Source organism: Pongo pygmaeus, chromosome 1 (genome assembly GCF_028885625.2).
Source record: "Pongo pygmaeus isolate AG05252 chromosome 1, NHGRI_mPonPyg2-v2.0_pri, whole genome shotgun sequence".
Taxonomy (NCBI): domain Eukaryota; kingdom Metazoa; phylum Chordata; class Mammalia; order Primates; family Hominidae; genus Pongo; species Pongo pygmaeus.
Genome location: NC_072373.2, coordinates 37,984,049 through 38,001,255, shown reverse-complemented (window position 1 = coordinate 38,001,255; position 17,207 = coordinate 37,984,049). Strand labels below are relative to the sequence as shown.

Below are 17,207 nucleotides of genomic sequence, written 5' to 3'. Positions count from 1 at the left end.
TACATATGTAACTAACCTGCACATTGTGCACATGTACCCTAAAACTTAAAGTATAATTAAAAAAAAAAAAAAGGCCGGGCGCGGTGGCTCACGCCTGTAATCCCACCACTTTGTGAGGCCGAGGCGGGTGGATCACGAGGTCAGGAGATCGAGACCGTCCTGGCTAACATGGTGAAACCCCGTCTCTACTAAAAATACAAAAAATTAGCCGGGCGTCGTGGCGGGCGCCTGTAGTCCCAGCTACTTGGGAGGCTGAGGCAGGAGAATGGCGTAAATCCGGGAGGCGGAGCTTGCAGTGAGCTGAGATCGCGCCACTGCACTGCAGCCTGGGCAACAGAGCAAGACTCCGTCTCAAAAAAAAAAAAAAATGAATATTGAATGTTGGCCCCACTCTCTTCTGGCTTGTAGAGTTTCTGCCGAGAGATCCACTGTTATTCTCATGGGCTTCCCTTTGTGGGTAACCCGACCTTTCTCTCTGGCTGCCCTTAACATTTTTTCCTTCATTTCAACGTTGGTGAATCTGACAATTATGTGTCTTGGAGTTGCTCTTCTCGAGGAGTATCTTTGTGACGTTCTCTGTATTTCCTGAATTTGAATATTGGCCTGCCTTGCTAGGTTGGGGAAGTTCTCCTGGTTTATATCCTGAAGAGTGTTTTCCAACTTGGTTCCATTCTCCCCATCACTTTCAGGTACACCAGTCAGACGTAGATTTGGTCTTTTCACATAGTCCCATCTTTCTTGGAGGTTTTGTTCGTTTCTTTTACTCTTTTTTCTCTAAGCTTTTCTTCTCGCTTCATTTCATTCATTTGATCTTCAGTCACTGATACCCTTTCTTCCACTTGATTGAATCGGCTACTGAAGCTTGTGCATGCGTCATGTAGTTCTCATGCCATGGTTTTCAGCTCTATCAGGTCATTTAAGGTGTTCTCTACGCTGTTTATTCTAGTTAGCCATTCATCTAATCTTTTTTCAAGGTTTTTAGCTTTTTTGCAATGGGTTTGAACATCCTTCTTTAGCTTGGAGAAGTTTGTTATTACCCATCATCCGAAGCCTTCTTCTCCCAGCTCGTCAAAGTCATTCTCCATCCAGCTTTGTTCCGTTGCTGGTGAAGAACTGCGTTCCTTTGGAGCAGAAGAGGCGCTCTGATTTTTAGAATTTTCAGCTTTTCTGCTCTGGTTTCTCCCCATCTTTGTGGTTTTACCTACCTTTGGTCTTTGATGATGATGTGGTACAGATGGGGTTTTGGTGTGGAGTCCTTTCTGTTTGTTAGTTTTCCTTCTAACAGTCAGGACCCTCAGCTGCAGGTCTGTTGGAGTTTGCTGGAGGGCCACTTCAGACCCTGTTTGCTTAGGTATCACCAGCGGAGGCTGCAGAACAGCAAATATTGCAGAATGGCAAATGTTTCTGTCTGATCGTTACTCTGGAAGCTTTGTCTCAGAGGGGCACCCAGCTGTATGAGGTATTAGTCGGCCCCTACTGGGAGGTGTCTCCCAGTTAGCCTGCTCGGGGATCAGGGACCCACTTGAGGAGGCAGTCTGTCCGTTCTCAGATCTCAAACTCCGTGCTGGGAGAACCACCACTGTCTTCAAAGCTGTCAGACAAGGGTGTTTAAGTCTGCAGAAGTTTCTGCTGCCTTTTGTTTAGCTATGCCCTGCCCCCAGAGGTGGAGTCTACAGAGGCAGACAGGCCTCCTTGAGCTGTGGTGGGCTCCACCCAGTTCAAGCTTCCTGGCTGCTTTGTTTACCTACTCAAGCCTCAGCAATGGTGGGCGCCCCTCCCCCAGCCTTGCTGCAGCCTTGCAGTTTGATCTCAGACTGCTGTGCTAGCAGTGAGCGAGGCTCTGTGGGCATGGGACCCTCTGAGCCAGGCACATGATATAATCTCCTGGTGTGCCATTTGCTAAGACCATTGAAAAAGCGCAGTATTAGGGTGGGAGTGTCCCGATTTTCCAGGTACCATCTGTCACAGCTTCCCTTGGCTAGGAAAGGGAATTTCCCGACCCCTTGTGCTTCCCAGGTGAGGCGATGCCCCGCCCTGCTTCAGCTCACACTCCGTGGGCTGCCCCCACTGTCCGACAAGCCCCAGTGAGGTGAACCTGGTACCTCAGCTGGAAATGCAGAAATCACCCATCTTTTGCATCACTCATGTTGTGACCTGTAGACTGGAGCTGTTCCTATTTGGCCATCTTGGAACCTCTTCCTTTTTTTTTTTTTTTTTTTTGAGATGGAGTCTTGCCCTGTTGCCCAGGCTGGAGTGCAATGGCATGATCTTGGCTCACTGCACCCTCTGCCTCCTGGGTTCAAACAATTCTTCTGCCTCAGCCTCCCAAGTAGCTGGGATTACAGGTGCCCACCAGCACGCCCAGCTAATTTTTGTATTTTTAGTAAAGATGGGGTTTCACCATGTTGACCAGGCTGGTCTCAAACTCCTGACCTCATGATACACCCACCTTGGCCTCCTGATGGGAGGCATGAGCCACCATGCCCAGCCAAGATCTTTCACTTGTTTGGATAAGTTAATTCCTCTGTATTTTATTTGTGGCTATTATGAATGGGACTATTTGATTTCTCTTTCAGATTGTTTGTTGTTGGCATATGGAAATGCTACTGATGTTTGTGTGCTGATTTTGTATTTTGCGATTTCATTGAATTTGTTTATGAGTTCTAGTAGTTTTTTGGTGGAGTCTTTAGGTTTTTCCAGATACAAGATCATAGCATCTGCGAACAAGGATAATTAGACTTCTTTCTTTCCAATTTGGATGCCCTTTATATCTTTCTCTTGTGTGATTGCTCTAGCTAGGACTTCCAGTAGTAGGTTGAATAACAATGGTGAAAGTGGGCATCCTTGTCATGTTCCAGATCTTAGAGGAAAGGCTTTCAGTGTTTCCCCCTTCAATGCAATACTAGCTGTGTGTCTGTCATATATGGCTTTTATTGTGTTTAGATATGTACCTTCTATACTCAGTTCTTTGGGGATTGAAGTGATGCTGAATTTTATCAAATGATTTTTCAACATCAATTGAAATGATCATATGGTTTTTATCCTTCCTTCTGTTGATATATCACATTAAGTGATTTGCATACCTTGAACCATCCTTGTATCCCTGGGATAAATCCCACTTAGTCATGATGAATGATCTTACTGACACATTGAATTCAGTTTGCTAATATTTTGTTGAGGATTTTTGCATCAATGTTCAGGGATATTGGCTTGTAGATTTCTATTTTGAGGTGTCTTTGTCTGGTTTTGGTATCAGGGTAATACTGACCTTATAGAATGAATTTGGAAGTATTCTTTCCTCCTCAATTTTTTGAAATAGTTTGAGTGGAATTGGTATTTGTTCTTTAAATTTTTGGTAAAATCCAGCAGTGAAGCCATCAGATCCCAGGCTTACCCTTCCTTGGAGACCTTTTTTACAGCTGCGATCTCATTACTAGTTATTGGTCTGTTCAGATTTTGGATTTCTTCCTGGTTCAGTCTTGGTAGGTTGTATGTGTCCAGGAATTTATCCATTTTTTCTAGGTTTTCCAATTTATTGGCACATATTTGCTTATGAGCCTCCAACAAGCCTTTGAATTTGTGTTGTATTGGTTGTAATGTCTCCTTTTTAGTCTCTGATTTTATTTATTTGGGGTCTTCTCTATTTTTCTTAGTCTGGCTAAGGATTTATCAATTTTATTTATCTTTTCAAAAACCAGCTTTTCATTTCATTGATCTTTTGTATTATTTTCATTTCAATTTCATTTGTTTCTACTCTGACCTTTACTGTTTCTCTTTTTCTACTAATTTTAGGTTTGGTTTGCTCTTGCTTTTCTAATTCTTTAAGATGCATAGATGGGTTGTTTATTTGAAGTTTTTCTACTTTTCCTATACAAGCACTTATAGCTATAAACTCTCCTCTTAGTACTGCTTCTGTTGTATACCATAGGATTTGGTATGTTGTATTTCCATTATCATTTCTTTCAAGAAGTTTTTAAATTTTCTTCTCAAGTTCTTCATTGACCCACTAGTCATTCAGGAGCATATTGTTTAATTTCCATGTGTTTGTATAGTTTCCAAAATTCCTCTTGTTACTGATTTCTAGTTTTATTCCATCGTGGTCAACAAAGATGCTTGATATAATTTCTTTTTTCTTGACTTTTTAAAGGCTTGTTTTGTGGCCTAACATATGATGTATTAATATTATTGAGAATGAACCATGTGCCAAGGAAAAGAACGTATATTCTGTAGGCATTGAATAAAATGTTCTTTAAACATCTATTTTGTCCATTTGGTCTGTAATGCAGATTAAGTCTGATTATTTTTATTGGGATTTTCTGTCTGGGTGATCTGTCCAATGCTGAAAGTCGGGTGTTGAAGTCTGTAGCTATTATTGTATTGGGGTCTATCTTTCTCTTTAGCTCTAATAATATTTGCTTTATATATCTGAGTTATCCAGTGTTGGGTGCATATATATTTTAAATTATTATATCTTCTTGCTGAATTGACCCCTTTATCATTATATAATGATCTTCTTTGTCTCTTTTTATGGTTTTTGTCTTGAAATCTATGTTGTCTGATACAAGTATAGCTACTCCTGCTCTTACTTGGTCTCCATTGGCATGGAATTTCTTTTACATTCCTTTATTTTCAGTCTATGTGTGTTTTTATAGGTGAAGTATGTTTCTAGTAAGCAACAGATCATTGTGTCTTATTATTATTTTTTTAAATCCATTCAGCCACTCTGTCTTTTGTCTGAGGAGACGTAGTCCATTTACATTCAGTGTTATAAGTAAGGACTTACCCCAGACATTTTGTTATTTGTTTTTCAGTTGTTTTTGTGGCCTTCTTTATTTCCTGCCTTCTTGTCTTTCATTTACCAAAGGTGATTTTCTCAGGTGATATGGTTTAATTTCTTGTATATCTGTTATATGTTTGTTGACTTGAGGTTACCATGAGGCTTGCAAATAATATCTTATAACCCATAATTTTAAACTGATGACAACTTAACACTGAGTGCATAAACAAACTGACAAGCAAAGAGAAAACAAATCTGGAGTCTACAGCTTAACTTTGTTCCCTTGCTTAACTTTTTATTGTTTCTATTTTTATCTCATTATACTCTCTATGTCTTGAAAAGTTGTTGTAGTTATTATTTTTCATCAGTTCACCTTTTACCTTTCTACTCAAGATATAGTTTACACACCACAATTACAGTGTTATATTTGTTGTTTTTCTGTGTACTTACTGTTACCAGTGAGTTTTACACCTTTAGATGATTTCGTATTGCTCATTAACACTGTTTTCCCTCAGATTGAAGAACTCCCTTATCATTTCATTTTGTTCAGGGCTGGCGTTGATGAAATCCCTCAGCTTTTGTTTGTCTTGAAATGTCTTTATTTCTCCCTTATGTTTGCAGGATATTTTTGCGGGGTATACTCTTCTAGGATAAAAGTAGTTTTTTTCCCTCATCACTTTAAATATGTCATGTCACTCTCTCCTGGCCTGTAAGGTTTTCAGGGGCTCTATTGTATGTTATTTGTTTCTTTTCTTTTGCTGCTTTTAGGATTGTTTCTTTATCCTTTACCTTTGGGTATTTATTAAATGTTTTGAGGTAGTCTTATTAATACTTGGGTTAATTCTGCTTGGTGTTCTAAACCTTCTTATCCTTGAATATTAATATCTTTCTCTACTTTAGGGAAGTTCTCTGTTATTATCTCTTAGAATAAACTAACCTTCCCTCCCTTCCTTCCTTCCTTCCTTCCTTCCTTCCTTCCTTCCTTCCTTCTTTTGATGGAGTCTCACTCCGTTGCCAGGCTGGAGTGCAGTGGCACAATCTTGGTTCACTGCAACCACCGCCTCCTGGGTTCAAGCGATTCTTATGCCTCACCCTCCCAAGTAGCTGGGATTACAGGCATGTGCCACCACACCCAGCTAATTTTTGTATTTTTAGTAGAGACAGGGTTTCACCATGTTGGCCAGGATGGTCTCGATCTCTTGACCTGGTGATCCGCCCGCCTCAGCTTCCCAAAGTGCTGGGATTACAGGTGTGAGCCGCTGCACCCAGCCTGAATAAACTTTCTACACCGTATCTGTCTACCTCCTCTTTTTTTTTTGTTTTTTGTTTGTTTGTTTGTTTGTTTAGATGGAGTTTCCCTCTTGTTTCCCAGGCTGGAGTGCAATGGCGCTATCTTGGCTCACTGCAACCTCCACCTCCAGGGTTCAAGCAATTCTCCTGCCTCAGCCTCCTGAGTAGCTGGACTTGCAGGCATGCGCCACTATGCCTGGCTAAGTTTGTATTTTTAGTACAGATGGAGTTTCTCCATGTTGGTCAAGCTGGTCTCGAACTCCTGACCTCAGGTGATCCGTCCGCCTCGGCCTCCCAAAGTGCTGGGATTACTATTGCATTTTTCACCTCCAGAATTTCTTCTTGATTCTTTTAAATTATTTCAATCTCTTGTTAAATTTATCTAATATGATTCTGAATTCTTTCTCTGTATTATCTTGAGTTTCATTAAGTTTCCTCAGCATAGCTATTTTGAATTCTCTGAAAGTTCAGATAACTCTGTCTTTCTCCAGGATTGGTCCCTGGTGCTTTATTCAGCTTGTTTGGTGAGGTCATGTTTTCCTGGGTGATCCTGATACTTGTGGATGTTCCTCAGTGATTGGACACTGAAGAGTTAAGTATTTACTGTAGTCTTTGCAGTCTGGGCTAGTTTGTACCCATCCTTCTTGGGTAGGCTTTCCAGGAATTCAAAGGGACTTTGGTATTGTAATCTAATTTTTTAATCATTGCAGCCATATCTTCATTAGGGGACACCCCAAGCCCAATAACATAGACCACCATGGTGGTCTTACATAAGATCCAGAATTATCATCTGGATTACCAGGAAGATACACTTGTTTTCTTCTCCTGCTTTCTCCCAAACAAACACAATCTCTCTCCCTCTCTGTGCTGAGCTGCCTGGAGCTGGGGTGACACAAGCACCCCTGTGGCCACCACCACTGGGACTGTGTTGGGTCAGAGCTGCAGCCAGCACAGCACTGGGTCTTGCCCAAAGCCCATGGTAACCATGGTCTGGCTGCTTTCCATGTTTGCTCAAGGCCTTAGGGCTCTACAATCAGCAGGTGGCAAAGCCAGCCAGGCTTATGTCCTTTCCTTTGGGGTGGTTAAGTTCCCTGAGCCCCACCAGGTCCAGAGATGCCATCCAGGAGCTAGGGCCTGGAGTTGGAAACCTTAGGTATCTACCTGGTGCTCTATTCTACTGCAGTTGAACTGGCACCCAAGCCACAAGACTTTTCACTTTTCCCTCCCCTTTTCACAAGCAAAAGAGTCTCTTCCCATGGCCACCATCATCCCAGGCCTACAGCATGTACTTCTGGCCACCACTGATGTTCACTCAAGGGCCAAGGGCTCTTCAGTCATCTTGTAGTGAATGCTTCCAGGCCTGGATTCTCCCCTCAGGGCAGTAGGCTCCCCCTGTGGCCCAGGGCAGGTCCAGAAATGCCATCCAAGAGCCAACGCCTGGAATCGGGGACTCCAAGAGCCCACCTGGTACTGTACCCCACTTTGGCCAAGGTGGTACCTGAAGCTCCAAGACGGAGTCCCCTTTACTCCTCCCTCTCCATTTCTTAAGCTGGCATCTCTCCCTATAACCACTACAGCTGGATAATGTGCCAGGTCACACCTGAAGCCAGCACATCTCTAGGTCTCACCCAAGGCCCATAGCAAGTGCTGCTTGGGCATCACAGCTGATTATTCAGGGCCCAAGGACTCTTTTGTTAGTAGGTGATTAAACCTGCCAGGACTGGGTCCTTTACTTTAAGGCAGCAGGTTCCGTTCTGGCCCACGGCATGTCTAGAAATGTTATCTGGGAGCTAGGGCCTGTAATGGAGGCCTCGGAACTCTTGATTGGTCCCCTATCCTACTGTGATTGAGCTTGTATCCAAGTTGCAAGAAAAAATTCTCTTTACTTTTCTCTCTCCTCTCCTCAAGTGAGGGAAGGAGTCTCTCCTGGAGCTGCAAGCTGCCATACCTGGGGTTGGGGGAGGGGTGGTACAAGCAATCCCTTGGCTACCACAGCTGATATATAACTTGGTTGCATGCCCCAGAAGTCCACTGACTCCGACCCCAGGACAGCACCAGGACTTGCAGTCCTTGTGGCCTAAACTGCCTTTGAAGTTTATGACCCCAGAGTTCTTTAACCTGTGTGGCAGGGTTTGCTGTAACTTAGGTTCTGACCCTGGGATGAGTAATTTGCCTCTGGCTAGAGCTTGTCTAAACACCAAGGTGAGTTCTACCTGGTGTTGCTTTCTGCTGTGACATGAAAGCACTGAGTTCCAGAGCAAAGTCCCACAATCGCTGCACTCTACCTTCCCCAAGTGCATATAATGTCTCTCCATGCCAGATGGCCGTTGCCAGTGGGGATGAAGGAGGAGTGGCATCAGCAATTCAAGACTGTCTCTCTTACCCTCTTCAGTCCCTCATTCTATGATACGAAGTTAAAACCAGGTACTGTGGTTTTAAAATCACACTCACATCATTTTTGGTTCTCATGAAGGTGCTTTTTTTGTGTGGATAATTGTTCAGTTTGATTCGGCCATCTTGCTCCCCGAGTCCTTCTAATTTTTTTCCTATTGAGAACAGTACTACCATGAATATGTTGTACATTTCTCCTGGTGTTCTTGTGTAAGTTTCTCTAGATTATATGTCTAACAATAGAATTGCTAAATTGTAAGGTGTGCACACTGTAGTAGGCAGACTAATACCCCTTCCAAACATGTTCACGTCTAATTTCCAGAACCTTTGAATATGTTACCTTATACAGCAAAGGGTACATTGAAGATGTAATTAAGGATCTTGAAATAGGAGAGTATCTGGAGTTTTCTAGGTGGGCCCAATGTAATCATAAGGGTCTTTCTAGGGGAAAGCAGGAGGTAGGGAATCAAAGTAAGAGATGTCATGAAGGAAGCAGAGATTAGAGTGACTAAGCCATGAGCCAAGAAATGCAAGCAGCCTCTAGAAGTGGGAAAAGGCAAGAAACAGATTCTTCCCTATAGTACCAGAAGGAACCTAGCCCTGCTGACACCCTGATTTTAGCTCCATAAAGGCCTAGTTTTGACTGCTGACCTTCAGAGCTGCAAGAGAAATTTGTGTGTATATGTGTTGTGGAAGTGGGGGCAGGGTGTCAGGGTTGTGGTAATTTGTTACATCAACAATGGAAAACTAACCATACTAATCTTCACCACCAATACCGGAGTCTGTTTCTGTGCTCTCTAGTCTGTTTCATTCATTTATATGACTGTCTGTACACAGTCAGATAGCCATACAGTCTTAATTATTCTAGTTTATAAAAATGTTGATATCTGGTTGGGAGTTTGCCTAAGCGTTTGGTATCTTGTTGGCCATTTTTTCCCTTTCCTCTTCCACGTAAATTTTAGAAGCAGCCTGTTAAATTCTATGAAAAAACCTGTTGGGATTTTGAACATAATCACATTTAAACTATAGATTATTCATGGTAGAATTTACATCTTTACAACAGTGAGTTTTTTTATAACAGCGTAAAAAATCACATTTCATTTGTTTTAGTATTCTTTAATATCCTTCAATAAAATTTCATAATTTTATCAATATAATCATTGCATATCTTTTGTTAATTATATTTATTGTTGAGTATCTTTTTTTTTTTTTTTTTTTTTTGAGACAGAGTCTGGCTCTGTTGCCCAGGCTGGAGTGCAGCGGTGGGATCTAGGCTCACTGCAACCTCCGCCTCCTGGATTCAAGCAGTTCTCCTACCTCAGCCTCTCGAGTAGCTGGGATTACAGGCACACGCCACCATGCCCGGCTAATTTTTGTATTTTTAATAGAGACAGGGTTTCACCGTGTTGGCCAGGCTGGTCTTGAACTCCTGACCTCAAGTGAGCCACCTGCCTCAGTCTCCCAAAGTGCTGGGATTACAGGCATGAGCCACTGCACCCGGCCTTGAGTATCTTTGTTGTTGTTGCTATTATAAGTAATATTTTCTAACCATCGGTTGCTTGCTACTGGAAATTTAATAGCTTTGTAAATTGATTTTATATTCAGCCATATGTTTAAATCTCTTGTTATTTCTAATAATTTGCATATTCTTTGGGGTTTTTTAGGTAGACAGTCATATTATTGTTTAATAATGGTGTCTTTCTAATCTTTATGCTGCTTTTGAATTATTAAAATTCAAGTTATTAAAAGGATATCTAGTACAATAGAAACAACAATAGTGGGAATGATTGCCTATTTTAAAGGGAATGCTTCTGAAATATTATCATTAAGAAGGATGCTTGTCGTAGATACCATTTATTGAGATGTTTTTAAAGTTTTCTTCTATTCCTATTTTGAAAAGAATTTTTGCTGGGCACAGTGGCTCACACCTGTAATCCCAGCACTTTGGGAGGCTGAGGGAGGAGGATCCTTGAGCCCAGGAGTTCAAAACCAGCCTGGGCAACATCACGAGATCCTGTCCTTACAAAAAAAATTAAAAATCAGTTTTTAATTTTTTTAATTGTAATCTCAGATACTCAGGAGGCTGAGGTGGGGGGAGGATCACTTGAGCCCAAGAGATTGAGGCTAAGTGAGATGAGATCATGCCACTATACTCCAGGCTGGGTGACAAAACAAGACTTTGTCTTTAAAAAAAAGCATTTAAAAATAAATAGCCATTGAATTTTATTAATTTTTGATATCTCTTGGTCATAAAGTTTTGTTCTTTTAGTTTTTTTATGATGAATTGTGTTTAGTAATTTTTTAATGTTGCTTTACTGGGGATAAACAACATGATTATGATATATTATCTTTTTTTACATATTACTGGGTTTGGATTGCTAGTTTTTTTTTTCAGAATTTTTTCATAAGAAGAACCTGTAGTTTGTCTTTCTCTTGAAAATCTTATATGATTTTGGTATCAAGATTAAATGGTCCTTAAGTGGGAGCTAAGCTATGAGAATGCAAAGGCATAAGAATGACACAATGGACTTTGGGGACTCAGGGGCAAAGGGTGGGAAGGGGTGACAGATAAAACTACAAATTGGGTTCAGTGTATACTGCTTGGGTGCACCAAAATCTCACAAATCACCACTAAAGAACTTACTCATGAAACCAAACACCACCTGTTCTCCAGTAACCTATGGGGGGAAAAAAAAGATTATATGATCCTTTCTCTCTGTTCTTTCAAGAGTATTTATAGGATTGGAATGATCTGTTTCTTGAAAAGTTGGTGGTACTCACCTATAAAACCATTTGGGCCTGGTATTGTTTTTTTCTTTGCAGAAAGATTTTTAACTATGGATTCAGTTTCTTTAGTGACTATAAGACTATTCAGATATTTAAATTTTTCTCATTTTGTTTTGGTTAAATTATATTTTTCTGGGAGTTAATCAGTTTTACCTAAGTTTTCCTTTCATTGTTTTGTAGGTTTTTTTGTTTTTTTGTTTTTTTGTTTTGCCACTACATTGCTCATAACATACACTTATTTTCTTTTAAATCCTTGCTGGATATATAATTATGTCCTCCTTTTTATTCCTAATATTTGTTTTTTGCCTTCTTTCTTTCTTCTTAATGATGCCAGAGATTGTATGTCTTTTCTAGGTCTTTTTAAGAACCATTTTTTAGCTTCATTGATTATGTCTGTTGTCTCTTCTGCTATTTCCTCAAATTTCTGCTCTTATCTTTATTTTCTTTCCTTTCTTTTGTTCTTTGGGTTTTTAAAAACAGGCAACGTTTAATTAATGTTTATTGTAGCACTAGTTGTGTTTACAGTCAGATTTCTGGAGGCATTTTTTTTTTTTTTTTTCTAGACAAAGTCTTGCTCTGTCGCCCAGGCTGGCGTGCAGTGGTGCGATTTTAGCTGACTGCAACCTCCCTCTGCTTCTCGGGTTCAAACAATTCTCTTTCCCCAGCCTCCTGAGTAGCTAGGATTATAGGTGTGTGCCACCATGCCTAGCTAATTTATTTGTATTTTTAATAGAGACGGGGTTTCGCCATGTTGACCAGACTGGTCTCAAATTCCTGGCCTCAAGTTATCCGCCCGCCTCAGCCTCCCAAAGTGCTGGGATTACAGGCGGGAGCCACTGCGCCAAACGAGCCCAACCTCTCGGCAAATTTTATACCTTTTGTTCCATGAGACCCTTATATAATCAGTGTAAAAGGTAATAACAGAGCAGAACAAAAGAGTGCTTTTGAATATAAGAATCCAGTTTTTTCGGGCCAGGCACAATGGTTCACACCTGTAATCCCAGCACTTTGGGAGGCCAAGGTGGGTGGATCACAAGGTCAGGAGTTGGAGACCAGCCTGGCCAGCATGGTGAAACTCCATGTCTACTAAAAATACAAAAACAAAAAATTAGTCGGGCACAGTGGCACGTACCTGTAGTCCCAGCTACTCAGGAGGCTGAGGCAGGAGATTGCTTGAACCCAGCAGGTGGAGGTTGCAGCGAGCCAAGATCACGCCACTGCACTCCTGCCTGGGTGCCAGAGTGAGACTCCGTCTCAAAAAAAAAAAAAGAATCCAGTTTTTTGACCAACTTCTGTTTTTGACCTTTAATCTTGAGCTAGTTATCCTATCTAGGCCTCTATTTCTTCATCTAGCCTATGAGACACCTGGTCTAGAACTTAGAAAATACTTATTCTGTAAGACTTACACTATATTTTCCCTCTTGCTTGTAAGATAAACTTTTTGTTATGACTTCACTTCTTTTACCAATGGAATATTCATTGGTAATATCAAGCTTTATTTTAGGATAATATAGAAATTAAAATTAAAAATCCAAGTATACTTTGATTCATCCTGTTATAATGAAAAGAAAGTATAGGCCATAATGCATAATGGTATTTAACAGGAATACTTGAGAGGAAATAGTCTTTTTGCCACCAAGTATTTTGAGAATTTATGTTAGTCATTACCGTCCTCAATCGGATAAAGGAGAAAGGGCCAAATAATATTTACATTTCAGGGAATTTAGTAGTACAAGTAAGAAAAACCTTAGGTTGGTTGACAAAGGTCTTATTTCAGTGCATATTTGCTCTATTTCTTCTAATCATGACTAAAGTACTTCTTTGAATGTTTGCCAAGTAATGGAAGAAGTTTTCTTAGTAAGTATTTACTACCAAGAATTTGTTTAATAGTCCTGAAGATAAATTTTAACTCTGATAGCTACCAAGTTTCTGCCATATATACATGCCATATCATGCCATACATGTTATAAAAATTGTATTTGCTCATTTAAGCTATAAAATGAATTTACCAACTGTATCATTCATGGTCCAATTAGGAAAACAGAATTTATCAAATCACTAAATTAGAAAAAACAACTGAAACACAACTCAAAGGAAAGCAGAATAAAGGAAATAATAAAGATAAAAACCTTAATGACTTAAGAGACAGGAAGAATAGACTATACATCGAATAATTGGGTTTTTAAAAAATCCCAACAAACTGATTAAATCTTTAACAATCTAATAAAAATAAACAAAGGAGATATGAACAAAAGTAAAAAGGGGCTACATTAACAGATACATAGCTTAAAAAACTTACAATTATATGAACAACTCTGTGCATATGGGTATGAATCTATGTCCACAAAATTATGCAAGAAATGTTACTCTAATTTTCTATGAATTATCTTTTTTGTTTTTTGAGATGGAGTCTCACTCTGTTGCCCAGGCTAGAGTGCAGTGGCGCGATCTCAGCTCACTGCAGACTCCGCCTCCTGGGTTCAAGCGATTCACCTGCCTCAGCCTCCCGAGTAGCTGGGATTATAGGTGCCCGCCACTGCGCCTGGCTAATTTTTGTATTTTTAGTAGAGACGGGATTTCACCATGTTGGCCAGGCTGGTCTCGAATTCCTGACCTCGTGATCCAGCCGCCTCAGCCTCCCAAAGTGCTGGGATTACAGGCGTGAGCCACTGCGCCCAGCTTACTTTCTTTTCGAAGTCTCCGTTCATTGGAGGGGGATGGAAACCTGATCTCAGTCAGTTTGTAGTTTCATACTTTGAGTCTTATTCTGAAGTGGGGGTGATCTCTGTGTTACCAAGACAAGGATAGGGAGAAGGTACTCATATTCACCTAGTCCTCAATGTTATCTGTTCATGCAGGTATCTTCTGAGATGTCCATCATCCTTTCTGGTCCTCAGTGATTGGTCCACACCATTTGCCACTAAGATGTTGTCATTCCTGTTTCTCTGGTACCTTCAGGTATGTTCTCTCTTTTATTCCACATTACATGTAGGGGCATATACGTAAATTGTACTCCTTCACTGCTATGCTGACATATGAAATGCAAGGCTACTACTTAAAGCCTGGTCAGCATAGTCTTATCTCCCAGTCATTTCTTCTCTGGTATCATATTATTAACCCAGGGTTCAGGATTTAACCCTCCTCGTCTCCCTGCCTTAGAGCCCTCATGTTTGCATGGACTTTTACTGCTTGTTTGCTACTCCATGAATCAGGGCACAGGATTCATTTTTTAAGGATCTGTCAATTTCTGTACTCTTATCTCTTTCCCACCACATTGTCTTCTTCCTCAGTCTGGGGAAATTGCTTTCTAGGCTTGTTATAACTTGGGGTAGGGTTATGGGGAAAGGAAGCCCAGTTCTTTTTAGTTATGTTTCTCCCAAATATTTTATGTATATATGGAACTTTCTCTATTCCCATAAAGGCTTACAGTTTTAGAAATAAAGTTTATGCATACATCATTTTTCTGTTTTTAAATCTGGTTTTTTTCTCCCCCAAAGCAGTGAGCTCATAGCTATCTAGCTGATTAAAGGGAGTATGGAAGGAAAGGGCAAGGAAAAAGTGAATTAATACAAGAAAAATAAGTTAATATTTCAAAAATATTGTCCTGCCATATAAAAACTTGTTAAGATGACAGAATATGTGGAATAATACTTGCTAATATTTATCATGCACTTGCTCTGTTCTTGGTACTATTCTAAGAATTTTATATGTATCAGCTAATCACAACAACAAAATTCAATAGAAAAATATTTAACAAAATTAAAATACTCTGATTTTACAGATAAGGAAACTGAGATACAGAGGGGTCAATAATTTGACCAATATTTTTTCAGTAGTGTCAGAGCTTGTATTTAAGCCCAAGCAGTTACTCTCTTAACTATGTCATTGGTTCTTGAATGACTCCCCCACCCTCATGGGTATGGATCTGGTTGTTATAAAGACTAAGGAGTGTTACTGACATTTGGTGGATAGGGTCCCAAAATATTAAATGTCTTATAGTAAGAGTGATGGTCCTAAAAAATAAAGAACTGACCCAGGCTGGGCACAGTGGCTCATGCCTGTAGTCCTAGCACTTTGAGAGGCTGAAGCAGGAAGACTGCTTGAGGCCAGGAGTTTAAGACCAGCCTGGGTAACATAGTAAAACCCTGTCTCTATTTAAAAAAAAAAAAAAAAAAAAAAAAGCCTGAGCAATATAGCGAGACCCTGTCTCTACAGAAAATACAAAAATTAGCCAGGCGTGGTGGTGCACACCTGTAGTCCCGCTACTCAGGAGGCTGAGGCAGGAGGATTGCTCGATGCTTGAGCCTGGGAGGCGGAGGTTGCAGTGAGCTGAGATTGCACCACTACACTCCAGCCACAGTGCTACAGCGAGACCCTGTCTCAAAAAAAAAAAAAGTTGAGGTGGGTGGATCACCTGAGGTCAGGAGTTTGAGACCAGCCTGGCCAACGTGGTGAAACCCCATCTCTACTAAAAATACTAAAATTAGCTGGACGTGGTGGCAAACCCTGTAGTCCCAGCTACTCAGAGGCTGAGGTAGGAGAATTGCTCAATCCCAGAAGGCGGAGGTTGCAGTGAGCCGAGATGGCGCCACTGCCCTGCAGCCTGGGCAACAGAATGAGACTCCCTCTCAAAAAAGAAAAAAAAATGTTAATAGAGCTCCTACTGAGAAATGTTAATACTACTCTATATTAACTCTAAATTGCCAAGACTAACTCAAGAAGTAAAAAAAAAAAAAAAGGAAAAGGAAAAAGAAAAACTTTTGTAATTTCTTTCTTAAACAAGATTGTTATATATATTATTATAGGTAGCATGGGTGAGTCTCATACCATATATAATAATCTCTTCCAGAACATAAAACGATATATAATGCTTTTTTGTTGGTTTTATAAAGCTAATAAAACACAGATAAATAGATTTCAAGATATATTACTAGTGACAAAGAGGAACATTTCATGTGATAAGAGGGTTACTCTGTCAGAAAGATATAAATAAATGTCAGTATAAATGTATTCAGAATGCAGTGGGCTGAACAGTATCCTCCCTAAAATTCATGTTCACCCAGAACCTCAGAATGTAACCTTATTTGGAAATAGGATCTTTGCAGATGTTATTAGTTAAGATCATACTCGATTGGGGTGAGGGACCTAAATACAATGACTGGTGACCTTATAAGAGGAGGAGAGGACACGCAGAAAGTCACAGGGAAGGCGGTGATCTGACTATGGAGGCAGAGATTGGAGTTATGCTGCCACAACCAAGGTACTGCTGGGGCCATGAGAAGAGGCAAGGAAGAATTCTTCCTTAGAACCTTCAAAGGGAGCATGACCCTGTGGACACCATGATTTTGGACTTACAGTTTCCAGAAACATAAGAAAATAAACTTCTATTGTTTTAAGCCACCTAGTTTTGGTAATTTGTTAGGACAGCTCTATGAAACTAATATTCTAATAACAGAGCCTCAAAATACATAAGCAAAGACTTACAAAATTGAAAGAATAGGCAATTCAACAACTGTTAGAGATTTCAATACCCTACTTTCAATAATTGATAGAAAATGTAGAAAGATCAGTAAGGATACAAACTTGAACAACACTGTCAACTAACTCGACATAAAAAGTACCTATAGAACACTTCACCCACAGCAGCAGAATACATATTCTTTGCAAATGCGTGTAAAGCATTCTCCATAAATGTAAAAGGATTGAAATCATTCAAAGTATGTTCTCTGATCACAGTAGAATTAGAAGTCAACAACAGAAATAAATGTAGTTGATACCAAAATATTTGGAAATTTTAAAACACACTACTAAATAACCCATGGGTTAAAGATGAAATCACAAGGGAAAATAGAAAATATTTTGAAATGTATACACTGCAGTTAAAGCAGTGCTGAAAGGGAAACTTAACAGCTTTAAATGCCTGTTTAGAAAAGAAAAAGCTGTTAAATCAACAACCTAAGCT

At 40.1% G+C, this 17,207-nt stretch overlaps 1 protein-coding gene across 11 annotated transcripts in view; it reads left to right on the top strand.

Moving 5' to 3' along the window:
* LOC129033637 (putative uncharacterized protein encoded by LINC00467 homolog) overlaps positions 1-17,207 on the top strand; it is a 76,143-nt gene that overhangs the window by 35,131 nt on the left and 23,805 nt on the right. For 10 of the 11 annotated variants that reach the window (XR_010127757.1, XR_010127755.1, XR_010127759.1 and 7 more), the window contains exon 5: positions 14,104-14,203. Coding sequence is in view for 1 of the 11 variants with exons in the window: in XM_054482501.2 (XP_054338476.1) it covers positions 14,104-14,145 (42 nt within the window). In the remaining 10 variants the exon portion in view is untranslated. Of the gene's footprint in view, positions 1-14,103; positions 14,205-17,207 lie in introns of those variants that run through there. The other variant, XM_054482501.2, reaches the window with a different exon arrangement.